Source organism: Megascapheus bottae, chromosome 22 (genome assembly GCF_031878675.1).
Source record: "Megascapheus bottae isolate mThoBot1 chromosome 22, mThoBot2.hap1, whole genome shotgun sequence".
In the NCBI taxonomy this organism is placed as follows: domain Eukaryota; kingdom Metazoa; phylum Chordata; class Mammalia; order Rodentia; family Geomyidae; genus Megascapheus; species Megascapheus bottae.
The window spans coordinates 7,282,310-7,296,934 of NC_143530.1; the positions used below are offsets into that span (position 1 = coordinate 7,282,310).

The following is a 14,625-nucleotide window of genomic DNA, read 5'->3' on the forward strand; positions in this document are numbered from 1 at the left end:
ACCCTAAGTTAAATCCCTAGTACTGGCGCGCACACACGCGTGCACACACACACACACACACACTATTGGCATATACTCTGAATGAGCTGACATGAGGTCATGTACCATTGAACTATCATTGCTGTTTTCTGAAAGAGAGATTACATCATTCTTTTTTTCTTTCTCCTCACCTACTAAAAGTTCCCAAAGTGAGGAGTAAGGTGGTTGCAAATGCAGCTAGCATCTCTGAAGCACTGCTGAATTATTTAAAACCTCAAAGAACCAATTTAGAGAACATCAATTCCCACTCTCCTCCTAAGAGATCTGCTGCCATGTCTAGAACTTGCCACTCCAACACCACACTGTTGGCTTGTTTCCTCAAGGACTCCAGTTTCCTGGCCTACCATCCCTGCTTCCCAGACTGTTCCTGGGCCTGTCTGGGTTGTGGCAGTCCTCTTACTCACTCACGACCTCTGTGTTCAGGCCCTGCTCTCACCTGGAGAGGTACCGCACTGGGTTGGTTCAGATAGTTCAAGGAGGCTGCTCGCTTCATGTTGCTGCTACAATGGAAAGAAAGAACTGAAACTTGGGTTTTTGTCATCATTGTCGTCGTCGTTGTCGTTGTTTTTGCAGGTCCTGGTGTTTGATGAACTCGGGGCCTGGGCACTGTCCCTGAGCTTCTTAGCACTCTACACAATGCCATTTCTGGCTTTTTCTGTTTATGCGGTACTGAGGACTCAAACCCAAGACTTCATTCATGCTAGGCAAACGCTCTACCACTTAGCCACATTCCCACCCACCTCCTCTTTTCTGAGTAGTACCAAAGTAGGGCTTTGTAGGCATTGTCACAGAAAAATCAAATCAATGACTTCCCGTTGGTCTCCTATTTCTCTTCTCCACACCAGGCACAGTTATCAGCTCGGGCACCCTCGTCCCAGATTGCCTGTTCTACCCAGACTCGCATGGCCATCCCACCGCCCTCCTCCCTGTGTCTCCCCCTGACCCTCCTCCAGAGGTCAGCGGCCAGGAGGAATCTCAGACAAGGGCTTGCTCGCCTGCTCTCCATAGCTCAACTTCACTGTGTACCTGGAGGGCCGAGGCTCAGTCCCCTGAAGCTTCCTCACCAGAAGTTCACTGCTTCTACGAAGGACATCCCGGATCTTGCCCAGAGAGCCACTTCTCTGCAGGGTTCCACTGCCATCCTGGCACAGAAGGGTGGGTGGTGGAAGCTAATGGGACCCATGCGGATCGCCTTCTGAGTCTACTCCATTTATTCTGCACATGTCCACATCCCCAAAGCTTACCTGAGAACAGAACCCTATCAAAAGCTGAAGAAGGGATGGGCTAACTGGAGAGGGGGATACAAACCTCCATAACTTGCATGGACCTGGAGAAATGCAGACTTGGCGCCTGCCACCACCAACAGCAGGACAGGGTAGGGTAGTAGAGCCGAAGGAGCAATGGTCACACTTACCCCTGACCATTCCACGGCCACAGACGCATCTTCACCTCCCTCGAATTTCACACTGTCCCCTGGGCCCTCCTGGGAGGTCCTCCTATTATCACCCTCCCCAAGCAGCTCTGCCACCTTGGTTTGGCTGATAGGATCTGTGCCCTGGAAGGGAAGGAAGGAGCTGGGACTTCCTACTCGTTCACTCCTTGGGATGGCTTTCATTTTTTCACCGTCAGCCCCACAAAGGCAACCTTTGTCCCTGCTTACGACGTCCCAGCACACAACTGCTAGCAGCATTCATCTTTTCTGTTAACATTGCATCCCTCGATGCATATACATATAATTTGAGCCAGAGCCTACACTGACTTTTTACAACCTACTAATCAGTAGAGACCCACCATTTGAGAAACTCTGACTCAGGGCTGCACCCACACCACCGTGCCAAAGGCAAGGGCTTCCCTTTCCTGGCCCCATTTACTGAAGGGAATCTTGAACTCCACGGCCTGACCACAAAGGGAAGGATTAGAGGAAGAACACACTTAGAACCACCACAGTACAAAGACCACCTCGTCTTCCTTTCCCTCCGCTCCTCCCTATTAGCTCTCCTTTTAGTCTCAGAAATTCACAAGAAGCCTCAGCTGTCTTTTGTCCCAAGAGCCTTCCTTTGAGGATGTGGACCTCTCACCTGTTTCCGGGACCGCAGGGCACATTCTTCCAAGGTCTCGGCTGCTTCCAGCTTTCCCTGGCGTCTATACAGAGCCCCCAGGTTTCTCAGAGTAGTGTTCACTGTGGGGCTGTGGGAGTGAGATTAGGGAAGGCACAAAGAAGGGCTCAGAAAAGAAAGCATGAAAAAAACAGGTGGGGAGAAGCAGAGCTAAGACCACAGAATAAAATAATCAAAGGTCCTGGAGTCTGGGATCAGGACTTGGATGGAAGAAGGTATCATCACAGGCCACACCGCTGATCCCTGGCATCTCACCTGCTCACTTTGCAGGCCTTGTACCAACCTCCATACTCAGCATAGGGTGTGCCGCCCTCATGATGCCGGCTCTGCAGCAGAAGAAGAGCCAGAGATGAGAGTCCACCGATGCTAGGGGTGGGCTAGCCTGGGCTAGAGGCCAGCTGGGACTGGGGTAGGAAGCAAGGAACAAGGCAGAGGCTCTGGGAGGCTCAGGTTTTCCAGGCTGGGTACCCTCACTCACTTTGCTCATTTCCTCCCGCTCTTCAGCGTGCATCCAGATGGGCTTGTGGTCATCTGTGGGTGACACATGGGGTGAGCCATGCCATAGCATTTCCATACATTCATGTCATCAATGTTAGTCACCTCTGTTACTATTTCATGTGTCCCACTCCCCACTTTTTCCTTTCCATTCTACCTCTTTATTTAATGGATTGATTGGTTTGGTTTGATTTAGTTTTGCTTACCACTACCTATAAGAGAAAACACATAACAACAACAAAAAGCCTCAGACCTCAGGAGTCTAAAATCTGAGGATTATGGTTTGAAGCCAACATGGGCAAGAAAATCTCTGAGACTCTTTGCCTCTAATTAAACCACCAAAAAGCTGGAAATGGAGCTGTCACTCAAGTGGTAGAGGTCTGATCTTGAGCAAAAAAGCTAAGGGACAGTGCCCAAGCTGAGTTCAAGCCCCATAGTTCTGCCTCTAAAAAAAAGCAGGATACCAAGCTTTGTAATCTTAGCTACTTAGGAAGCTGAGCTCTGAGGATCACAGTTTTAAACCAGCCCAGGAGGCTTGATCTGGGCCTGGGCTCTTCAGCTCAAGGCTACCACTCTACCCTGGAGCCAAGCCCCTCTTTCCATTTTCTAGAGGTTAACTGGAGATAAGAGTCTCAGGTCCTTTTGTGCCCAGGCTGGCTTTGAACCTTGATCCTCAGATCTCAGCCTCGTGAGTAGCTGAGATTACAGGTGTGAGCCACCATGCCAGCCTCCATGAGACTATCTCCAGCTCATCACCAAAAAGCTGTAAGTCAAGCTGTGGCTCAAGTGGTAGAGTGTCAGCCTTCAGCAAAAAAAAAAAGCTGAAGGAGCTGGGCACAGTGCTCATGCCTGTAATCCTAGCTACGTACGAAGCTGAGATCTAAGGATCTTGATTCAAAGACAGCCAGGGAAGGAAAGCCTATGAAACTCTTATCTCCAATTAGTTACCAAAAAAGCTGAAAATGAAGCTATGGTTCAAGTAGTAGAGCACCAACTTGAGCAGAAAAACTAAAGGACAATACCCAGGCTCTGGGTTCAAGCCCCAGTACAAAAAAATAATAATAATAAAAAAATGGAATCACCAGCTCTGTTCCCCTGTCTGTTTTCACAAGCACTGTCATCTTTTCCTTTCCAATAAACTTCTCTTCTGCTCAAAAAAACAAAAAACTGAACCCAAAGGTCAACAAGATGGGTCCGTTTGCCCTAGGAACCCACCTTTGGCCAACATTTCTTCTCCTCCCCAGGCCTTCACCACTTACCATCCACAGACCCAAACTCCTGCACGTGGGCACGGGTGAGGATCTCTTTATATAGGGTCTCTGCCTCTGCATATTTGCCTTGTTTCAGGTAACAGGAAGCCTAGCAGGTAAAAGGCCAAAACACAAGAGCAAGAAATGGAAGGAGACAAGGTCTTCATCAGTCTCGAGCAATTCTGCTTCTTGGTGTCTATTAGACTTTCCCCAGAAATCCTCCCCACACTTCTAACAACCTCTCAGGAGGCTCTTGAACTTCTACCATGGGGATAAAAGCGAGGCTCCGTCAAGCCCAAAGGCAGCCCCAGAGATAGGCAGGGGGTAACCCTGCCAACCCCACCATGACGCTTCCCGAGTCCCTTCCTTTCCTTCCAGCTCCCTTATCTCTTCTTCCCTTACCAGGTTGTTCTTGGTACGAGCTACATTAGGGTTGTCTGACCCAAGCTGGCCCTCGTAGATGGCCAGTGCCCGCTGGTAATATCGTTCCACGGCTTCATACTTGCCCTGGTTTTGGCACAATAGGGCCAAGTTGTTCAGCTGCTTTGCCACATCTGGGTGGTCGGTGCCCAGGACCTGCGGAGGAACAAAGGGACGGGTAAATAGTTATGACTGTGTATGTGGGGTGTCCTGGCACACAAGTGTGGGTAGCAGAAAGAAGGGAACACAGAACAAGGACTAGAAGCATATCTTACGTGGTAGAACATCTGCCAAACATCTAAGATCAAAGATCCTAAGTTCAAACCCCAGTACCACAAAAAAGGAGAGAGATGAGGAGGAAAGGGGTACAAGGCAAAGACAGGAGTTAGGGGGACAAAAAAGTAGCAAGAAGGAAGGGTATTAATAGAGGAAAGATGGAGAAGGGTCAAAAGGGAGGGTATGGATACCTTTTCTCGAATCTCCAGTGCCCGCTGACACAGTGGCTCTGCCTCCTTGTATTTGCCCCTTTTCCCATACAGTACAGCCAGATTGTTGAGTGTCGCTGCTACCTGCAAAGCAAGGCCTGAGCCCATCAGACACTAGTGTTTCAAAGGCCAGGAGAAGTCAGGCGTACAGGCTCATGCCTGTAATCCTAACTACTCAGGAGGCTGAGAATGGAGGATCGCAGTTCAAAACCAGCCCAGGCACTAAAGAACCTCAGACTCTTTTCTTTGTTTCTTTCTTTTTCTCACAATTTTTACTGTAATTAATAGAGGGGTTACAGTCATATTCGCCAGATAGAAGGAGCATTACTTCACACACATTGATACCCCTTCTCATGCTGTTGTTGTTTTTTTTCTTTTTTATGTGGGTCATGGGGCTTGATCTCTGCCTGGGCGATGTCCCTGAGTGCTTCAGCTCTAGGCTACTGTCCTACCCCTGGGCCTGAATGTTATCCCTGAGCTCTTCAGCTAGAAGTTAATTGGAGATAAGAGTCTCAGGTCCTTTTGTGCCCGGGCTGCCTTTGAACCTTGATCCTCAGATCTTAGCCTCCTGAGTAGCTAGGATTACAGGCATGGGCTACCACACCCAGCTCCTTTTCCATGCTTTTGTCCCCATTTCCCTTCCCCCAGAACCTGAGACTCTAATCTGTAATTAATCTCTGGAAAACCAGAAGTGGGCTGTGGCTCAAGGGGTAGGGAAGTAGCCTTGAGCTGAAGCGCTCAGGGACAACTGCTCATGCCCAGAGTTCAAGTCCTACCACCCATATAAATAAATAAATTCATAAATAAATATATAAATAAATAAATAAATGCCAGGAGAATCTGGTTTCTTCCACATAGAGTAGGGCCCAAGACAACATCAATAACCTAGCCAGAGGGCTGGGAGTTTGGTCTAGTGATTGAGTGCATGCCTAGCATGCACGAAGACCTGGGTTTGGTTCCTCAGTACCACATACATAGAAAAAGACAGAAAGTCCAAGGACAATGCTCAAGCCCTGCGTTCAAGCACCCTGAATTGGCAAAAAAAAAAAGAACCTAAGCAGAGAGACTACTGATGGATTCCAGAGCCCAAGGGGATAGTAGCGCCCTCTAGGGGAATATTTATTTTCATTTATTGTTATTATTGTTGTAGCTGTTCCTATTACTATTATTATTTTCATTGTAGGGCCTGAACTCAGGGCCTGGATGCTGTCCCAGAATCTTTTTGTGCTCAAGGTTAGTGCTCCACCACTTGAGCCACAGCACCACTTCTGGTTTTAGAGTGGTTACTTGGAGGTATGAGCCTCATGGGGACTTTTCTGCAGCCAGCTGGCTGCAAACCATGATCCACACATCTCAGCTTCCTGAGTAGCTAGGGTTCTAGTAACCAGCTTTTTTCTCCCTTCATTTGGTTCTGGTCCCAGAGCTTGAACTCAGAGCCTAGGCACTGTGCCTGAGCTGGGCCAGTGTTCAAGGCTAACACAGTACCATTTGAGCCACAGCTCCACTTTGAGCTTTTGAGTGGCTAATTGGAGAGCTTGAACTCAGAGCCCGGGCACTGTGCCTGAGCTGGGCCAGTGTTCAAGGCTAGCACTCTACCATTTGAGCCACAGCTTCACCCGGAGCTTTTGAGTGGTTAACTGGAGATACGTCTCACATTCTTGTGACTGCGGCTGGCAATCCTCGGATCTCAGCCTCCTGAGTAGTTAGGATGACAGGCATGAGTCTCCTCTGCCTGGCTTGGGGGATTTTTAAAACCTTATCATTAAGGATTGTACAAAGGGATTCCAATTCCACAAGTTAGGTAATGAGTACAATGCTTCTTGGACAATGTCATTCTTCCTTTGCTTTCCCTCATTTTCCTCCAGGGGGATTTTTAGAAATGTTTTCAGTTGTGCTGTTACTAACGGAAAGGCAGGAAAGCTACAGATGTTCTGCATGTGTGGAACAGCACTGCCAACTTTTGAACGTCTGCCAGACAACCAAAACCCAAGCAGAACCTCTGACACTCTGGTAGCCTATCAAGATAGGACTCATTTCCAAAAACAAAGTTTCTTATTTTATTTACTCAAACAAACAATCCACCATTTATGTTGGTATTCTATATCTATTCAAGAGTATATGATTATAAATTACTCTTCTTGAGGGCCTGGGGTTTAGCCTAGTGTTAGAGTGTTTGCCCAGCATGCACGAAGACCCGGGTTGGATTCCTCAGTACCACATACATAGAAAAAAGCCGGAAGTGGTGCTGAGGCTCAAGTAGTAGAGCTCTAGCCTTGAGAAAGTCCAAGGACAGTGCTCAGGCCCTGAGCTCAAGCCCAGGACTGGCAAAAAAAAAATTACTCTTCTTGATAGGCAGTGATGGTAGCTTATTGTCTATAATCCTAGCTACTTAGGAGACTGAGATTCAAAGGATCCTGGTTTGAAGGCATCCTGTGTAGAAAAGCCTGTGAGTCTCTATCTCCCAAATAACTAGCAAAAAGCAGAGTAGAGACATAGTTCAAACATCAGCAGAAGCAAGCAAGCTGCTTAAGTATGAGGCTCTGCGTTCAAATCCCAGAACTGACCAAAAAAAAAATAACCATTGAAAAGAGGGATGGAGATGTGGCTCAGCTGTAGAGTACCTGCCTAGTAAGCAGGAAGCCCTTTGTTCAAACCCCAATACCACACATATACAGAGGAGTTATTGAGGTGCAGAACTGAGAACAACCAGGCTCATTGATCAGGGCCTGGAAGAAAAGAATGCTCATGTCTCCTTCCTAAGCAGCTCTAGTGAATGGACTGAGGATATCAGATGAAGAAGCTAAGAGAGCACAAATGAGCAATACAGTACAGGGTAAGGACTGGGGATACTGACCGCTGGGTGGTCTGGGCCCAGCGTGCTCTCCCGGATGCTGAGGGCGTCATTCAACAGGTGGGCAGCTTCCTTATACTTATTCTGATCCCTGGAGGAGCATAAAGAGACAGGCGTCACCCTGAGTTATCCTGAACACAGCCCTCCCCTGCAGAGAATCTCTCTTTCCTTCCCTCTGGAAAAACTGAAGTACAGCCGGACACTGGTAGCTCATGACTGTAATCCTAGCTACTCAGAAGGCTGAGATCTGAGGATCATGGTTCAAGGCCAACCCAGGGCAGTAAAGTCTGTGTGACACTTATCTCCAATAAACTACCAAAAAAAGCTGGAAGTGGAGCTGTGGTTCAAGTGGTAGGTCACCAACCTTGGGCAAAAGAAGCTCAGAGATAGCACCTAGGCCAAGCCCTAGGACAGGCACCAAAAAGAGGTGGCGGTGGCAGAGGAGGAGGAGGAAGAGAGGAGGGGGAGAGGGAGGTGGAGGAGGAAGAGAGGAGGGGGAGAGGGAGGAGAAGGAGGAGGAAGAGAGGAAGGGGAGAGGGAGGAGGAGGAAGAGAGAAGGAGGAGGAGGAGGAGGAGGGGGAACAGAAGGGGGGAGAAACCTCACCAGAGGGAAATTAGAGAAGCGACAAGCCTGAGAAATGAATGTTTGGGGTTCAAAGGATGCTCTGAGTTCAAAGCTTGGGTATAGAAAACATGAGGTCCGGCCGTGGAGGGAGCAATCTTGTGCAGTACATCTAGGAGGCTCAGCTGGCAAGAGAGGAACCCAGTGGAAAAGAGGAAAGGAAACTAAATGGGGAGCAGAGTAGAGATGCGGAGGGGATTCTGGGTGGTGGGGGAGGGCAGTGCTCACCTATACACCAAGGCGAGGATGTTGAGCATAGTAGCCACATCGGGGTGGCCGCGGCCCGAGGTGCGCTCCAGGTCTTCCAGGGCTTGCTTGCAGAGCGGCACAGCCACTTCATAGCGGCCCTGAGCCGCGTACTGGATCACCAGGTTGTGCAGTGTCCGCAGCCTCGCTGGGATCTCATATCCACCCTGCTGAGCTGCTGCAGCACCCTGTCCACGGGACACTAGCCCATCCCCAACATCTTCCTCAGAAGACTCTTTGGCTCCCTTTGCCATCTGCCTCTGCCCTCCTGCTTCCCACCCCTTGTCTGTATGCCATCCTCCCACTGGCCAAGAAGACCTGTCTCTGCCACTGTTCTTTCACCCACTCCTATGTGCCTATCATTCACTCCAATAATTCATTCACGCACCTACTCAATAAGCATGAGCAAGGGGCTATCCCCACTATGAAAGGTAAGAAAGAAGCAGGTACCAGTGGCTGATGCCTGAAATCCTAGCCACTCAGAAGGCCGAGCTTTGAGGATCACAGTTCCAACACAGTGTAGGTAGGGAGAAAAAGCTTGAGACATTTTTGTCAGCCCTGGGGTTTGAACTCAGAACCGAGGCACGGTCCTTGAACTTTCTCAAGACTAGCATTTTACCAATTGAGCCACAACACCACTTCTGGCTTTTTGTATGTGTATATGGTACCAAGGAATCAAACCCAGAGCTTCACGCATGCTAGGCAAGCACTCTACCACTAGGCTATGCTGCCAGCCCCTCCTTGAGGCTTTTTATCTCCAATTAACCAGCAAAAAGCCAAAAGAGGAGGTGTGGTTCAAGTGTGGTAGAGTGCTGGCCTTGAGCAAAAAAGTATAAGGCCCTAAGTTCAAGCCCCAGTAACACACACACACACACACACACACACACACACACACACACACACACACACACACACACACCCCTCAGTTCATTCCCTGAGAATGTGTGCTTTTTGCAGCCCCAGCTCCTTCTCACTGGACTTTGAATGAATTTACTGGTGAGACCTGTGACGTTCTCCTGCCAGCATTCTTAGTGCCTGGCACACACTAAGGATTTCACAAATGTGGATAAGTAAGGGGAAGGCTGAAGAAATCAAAGTGCTAGTGCCTCGCCCCAGCCCTGCACCCCTCTATCTCCACAGGAAGCGGAGACGGATTTCTGGATGTGATCATCCTCCCACAATGTGATCTGTGGTGAGGACCAGCCTCCTCCCGCTGCCCCAGCCTCCTGCCTCCGGCCTCCCTCATTACCCTCCAACTCCAGAGGCAGACTCACAGCCATTGCTGGTGTCTTCTTCCTCCTCATTGGGGAAGAGGTCATCTAAGGAATCCTTGGTAGTGTCACCTTCCTTCTCCTCCTTGGAGGGAAAAAGCACCATGTCAGGCCCCAGTGGTTTCTCTAGGGTCCTCTCTAACTCATAAAATCACTGACATGTGGGGTCTAGGGAGGGATCTTTATTTCTGCCTCTGCACATGGGAAAAGCCAGCATCAAGCAAAATCAAGCTTGAGTCTCTCTGGTTTGTCACACCAGAGATGTTTTGAACAAAAATCTCATGACTCTCCCTTCCCTTTGCATCTAGAAATTTACCTTCCTAACCATTATTATTCTCCAGTCTATCCCTCTCCCATTCAACTCATAATTATAGCCCTAGGCTCAACCCTATGTGTTTACATTGATTACATGTCTGTTTTATCTCTACTGATGGGAAGGAATGTGTCTGATTTCACTGACACATGACTGAAGTGTCTAGCCTGACCTTGGACCCATCATCTGCCACTGCTTATTCTAGACTTAGTGCCCAACCTTTGCTGTCTAACCCATTTTCACACTGGAAAAATGTGCTTTACATTGGGATCTATAGCCTAATGCAAATCCCCTTCTTACATGTCTCACCAGTGTGACCTATACAAATTATTATTCCATGAGACAGATCATCTCTCCAGCCCTGAAGCCTCATCTGCAATAATTTTCCCCTAATCTATACAGTTCCTCCCCTCCCGATCATCCTTCAAAATCATCCCAAGTTTTAACCCATTCAAGTGAGCAACCCAACAAAAAATACTATCCAAGTTGGGTGCCAGTGGCTCACACCTGTAGGTCTAGTTATTCATGTGGCTGAGATCTGAGGATTGTAGTTCAAAGCCAGCCCAGGCACTAAAGACCCTGAGACTCTTATCTCTAATTAACCACTAGAAACCCAGAAATGGTGCTGTGGCTCAAGGGGTAGGGCAGTTAGCCTTGAGTTGAAGAGCTCAGGGACAACACCCAGGCCCAGAGTTCAAGTCCCATAACCAAGAAAATAAATAAATAAATAAAAATATTATCCAACCCTGTGAATCCTTCTTCCCTCCAAGGGACCTTATCACCGTGACATTCCTCCCATGTCGACCGACTCACTCGTCCAGAATGAGCACTTGCTACTTTAGACTGTCACCTACTTGCTCCTCTGTGTAAACTTCAAAAGTCAAGAATGCTGTCATTGCTCTTGCTCTCTCCTCTATACATTTTCCTGCACTACATAGGGCACAGAGATGCACATATATGCCTGTTCATTAAGGGATGAATTCATCTGAGGGTCTTGCTTTTTCTAACTGCAGTACTTAGAGCCGGGATCAGAATGGTGCAATCACTTGTCTCTCTCCTCTCAAACCTATAACTATCTGCCCCATTCATCAAGGGCATACACAGTGCCTGGTACACAAGAGGCATTTGACTGAATGACTGGTCATTGTCTCTCTCTACCCCCTGTTGTCACCTGGCATTGGAGTCAAGACTGAAAAAAGAAATTCTTCCAGCTAAAGACGGGTCAGCCATTGCTGCTGGCCTTGGAGGATAGTGAGCAATGGCTCTGATCCTGGTCCTGGCTGCCTGTCCCTCGCCCACTCCACCGTGGGATGGCTCACCCCACTCTGTCCATCCTCATCATACTGCCGCAACTGCCCCAGGAATTCCAGGTGCTTCTTTTCCTCCTCCAGCTGAGCCACGGCCTGTTCACTGCGCTGGAGCCGCTGCTGAGTGCCTGCTAGCTCATCCCTGAGCCACTGGTTCTCCTGGCAGAGCCGTCGCACCTGAGCCCGCAGCTTCTGTTTCTCTGACTCCACTGTGCTCAAGTGACTGGCCAGGGCCAGCATCACCTAGGTGGGAAGATAACACTGTGAGCTCTATTTCTCTGAATAACAGTGTTCCACACAGAGAAGCCTGAAGGTAGGAGTAGCAGCAATGAGTACACCTTCAAAAGATCACCTCAGGGGCTGGGAATGGGGAATGTGGCTCAGTGGTACAGTGCTTGCTTAGCATGCATGAAGCCCTGAGCTCCTTTACTTAGTACCACATATACAGAAAAGGCTGGAAGTAGCACAGTGGCTCAAGTGGTAGAATGCTAGCCTTGAGAATGCCCAAGGACAGTGCTCAGGTGCTGAGTTCAAGCCCTAGGACTGGCATTAAAAAAACACACCTCATTGCCTGGGCTGGCTTTCACCTGGGATTCTCAAATCTCAGCTTTCTGAGTAGCTAGGATTACAGTTGTGAGCCACCGACACCCAGCTTCTTGGATTCACTTTCTTTTCTTTTCTTTTTTTTTTTTGCCAATCCTTCCTAGTCCTCTTCCCTGATTTATATTTACCTTTTTATCCTTAGCAATTATCACTGGCAGACTGAGTCATTTACTTATTTGCATGCTCTCTGTCTCTCCACAGTTCCAAGTGTTCAGTGAGGTACTTGTCTGGGTCTGAAGAGTTTCGACACTTACACACTGAGTGAATGAATGAATGCCAGTATCCCAGACAAAATGATCCCAAGTGACCCCAAAATTCCAATGTGATCAATTCTCCTCTCTGTACACTGGACCACTTGGCACCAGCCCTGCTTTCTCACCTGTGCCTCACTCAGCCCCAGTTCAATGTTTTCCATAGACCGGCGCAGCTGCCGAGCCTTCTCATGCACCAGCCCTTCTTCATGGCCTCCCTGCTGCAGACACTCAATGGTGTGGGACAAGCTCTGCAGCACAGCCTGGTGCTCGCTGTGGAGGGCCTCCAGTCCTTGGCTCACCAGCCGAGTGCTCCCCAGGATCTCCTCTTGGCTCAGTCGGTGTCCTGTAGGCTCATCCCGCTGCCCCAACACCAAGCCAGACATCCTGGCCAGAGGGACTCTTCTGGGCTAGAGAGAAACAACAGCAGTCAGCTGGGGTAAAGATGAGAGAGAAGATGAGCACCTTGATTAGAGGATGGTGGAAATCCACGGGAGCAACAGATGGCTCCATTGGAGAGGGGGCGTGACTGCACCACAAAACACAAAGGTAAGGTGAGGGCAAGGAACTGATTGACTGGAATGAAAGAATTCTGTAAACAAACGAAGTTGCTAAGAGCTAGCAGAGGAACTTAGGACTTAAGAACAAAACAGAGGACTGGAAGTGTGGCTCAAGTGACAAGTGATAGAATGCCAGCCTAGCAATCTCAAGACCTTGATTTCAATCCTCAGTAGCTCAAGTAGAGAGGGAGGGGGAGGGGGAAGAGGAGGGGAAGGGGAAGGGAGAGGGAACAGCTAAGTGTCATGGCTCTGGCCTATAGTCCTAACTAGTCAGGAGGCTGAGATTTGAGGATCATGATTCAAAGCTAGCCCAGGCAGGAAAAGTGCTTAGCACTTTTATCTCTAATTAACCACAAAAACACTAGTGCCAGCCTTGAGCAAAAGAACTAAGGGACAGAATCCAGCCCTGAGTTCAAGCCCTAGTACTAATACAAAAAACAGAAAAACAAAAACCCCAAAACCCAGGAGTTAGAAAGAGACCTTGTTCTAGGAAAAAGAAGTGGAGGATTAGAGACAGCACTATAAGGATAAGAGAGGGTAAGGGGAAAACTGAAAAAGGGAACAGACAGGAATTGTGCAGAAAATTCAAGCAAAATGAGGGAGGGGATAGTTAGATGGGGGAGGGGGGACAGCAGGAGTCTTCATCACAGGAATCAGATGACAGGGTTCCAGAAATTTGAGGTCTTCCGGCTATGTCGCCTGTGAAACTAAGCCCACAATCTCCTGACATGGTCTGCTCTGTTCCTTTTCTACTACCCCTGAAGTCCATGCTTCCCACCGGCAACAACTCAGGCTGTCTTCCTCCTTCCTCAAAGGTGCCTACCTGGTTTCTCCTTTGAAGTCCCCTTACCAGTGTATACAGCAGAGCCCTTGGCTGATTTGTCAGGCCCAAGCCCGGAAGAAGCTCTGGACAAGGAGCGAGGAATTCAGAAAGATCTGCCCTGCCCAAAGTCCACAAGTCCGGCCGCCCTACCCTTCTCTACAGCCACCGAGAGGACCTGGCACAGAGCCCAACCCAGGACCAACACCCTCCCGTGCCTACAGGTCTTCAGGGAAGACCAATAACCCTCCTTCCTTAATCCAACTTCCCTCGCCAGGCCTGGGGAGCTACTTTCTCCCCAGAAGAGAGTGAGAGACAGATTTAATCCGAGACCTGCGGCTGGAGGAGGCGTGTTCAGAAAAGGATGAGGAGGAAGACCTGGTCACTCCTAGCCCCGTTACAGTCATGGTTTGGTCACCATCAACTACTCAAAGGCGCTGAGAAGAACCACCGTACGGTGCCCCCCCAGGGCCTGCCGGTCAGGAAGGCGGGGAAGGCTGCGGAGCGTCGGCGGGGCCACAGGCAAAGTGGAGCCCGAAATGGTCTCCGGCCTCTGGGGCTGCCCACCTGCCCTGGGGCCCGGAGTGGAGACGCGGTGAGGGAGACGGGGCCGGGGGAGGGACGTGGAGGGGTGAGCGAGCGAGGCCGCCGGACCCCGCAGCGGGCGGCCGGGGTCACCCAGGCCCGCCACGGCGCAGGGGGCGGGGCAGGCCCTCGGTCCGTCCGTCCGTCGGAACGTGGAGGGGCGGGGAGGAGGGGCGGGGGGCGGAGTTTCTGAGACTGCAGTTTTCATGAGGTTTATCGGAAATGTGTTCATCTGTCCAAAAGTGCAGATAAGAAGTGGCGGAGATCTTAGACCTCAGTCCCGGGCGCCCTCAGAGACTCACCTGCAGTCCGCTGGTCAGGCTGTCGTCTTTGCCGGTACTGCCCCTTTAAGATTATCATGGCTGCCGCTCGAGGCAATTGTTTTGACGG

At 49.6% G+C, this 14,625-nt stretch overlaps 1 protein-coding gene across 4 annotated transcripts; it reads right to left on the bottom strand.

Moving 5' to 3' along the window:
- Window positions 1-275: 275 nt before the first annotated feature.
- On the bottom strand, window positions 276-14,623 carry Klc4 (kinesin light chain 4). Of its 4 annotated transcripts, none has more exons than XM_090355618.1 (15): window positions 14,538-14,623; window positions 12,399-12,680; window positions 11,429-11,659; window positions 9,800-9,881; window positions 8,508-8,727; window positions 7,661-7,748; window positions 4,789-4,890; window positions 4,304-4,477; window positions 3,911-4,010; window positions 2,635-2,687; window positions 2,412-2,482; window positions 2,118-2,226; window positions 1,454-1,594; window positions 1,066-1,181; window positions 276-539 (listed from the first exon to the last, which is right to left on the bottom strand). In XM_090355618.1, the coding sequence occupies exons 2-15, from the start codon at window positions 12,654-12,656 to the stop codon at window positions 440-442; spliced, it is 1,845 nt and encodes a 614-aa protein (XP_090211744.1). In that variant the 5' UTR covers window positions 12,657-12,680; window positions 14,538-14,623; the 3' UTR covers window positions 276-439. The 4 variants fall into 4 exon arrangements, with proteins under 4 accessions (XP_090211744.1, XP_090211747.1, XP_090211745.1 ...); XM_090355621.1 differs by lacking the exon at window positions 14,538-14,623 and adding an exon at window positions 14,218-14,347; XM_090355619.1 differs by lacking the exon at window positions 14,538-14,623 and adding an exon at window positions 13,984-14,178.
- Window positions 14,624-14,625: the final 2 nt, after the last annotated feature.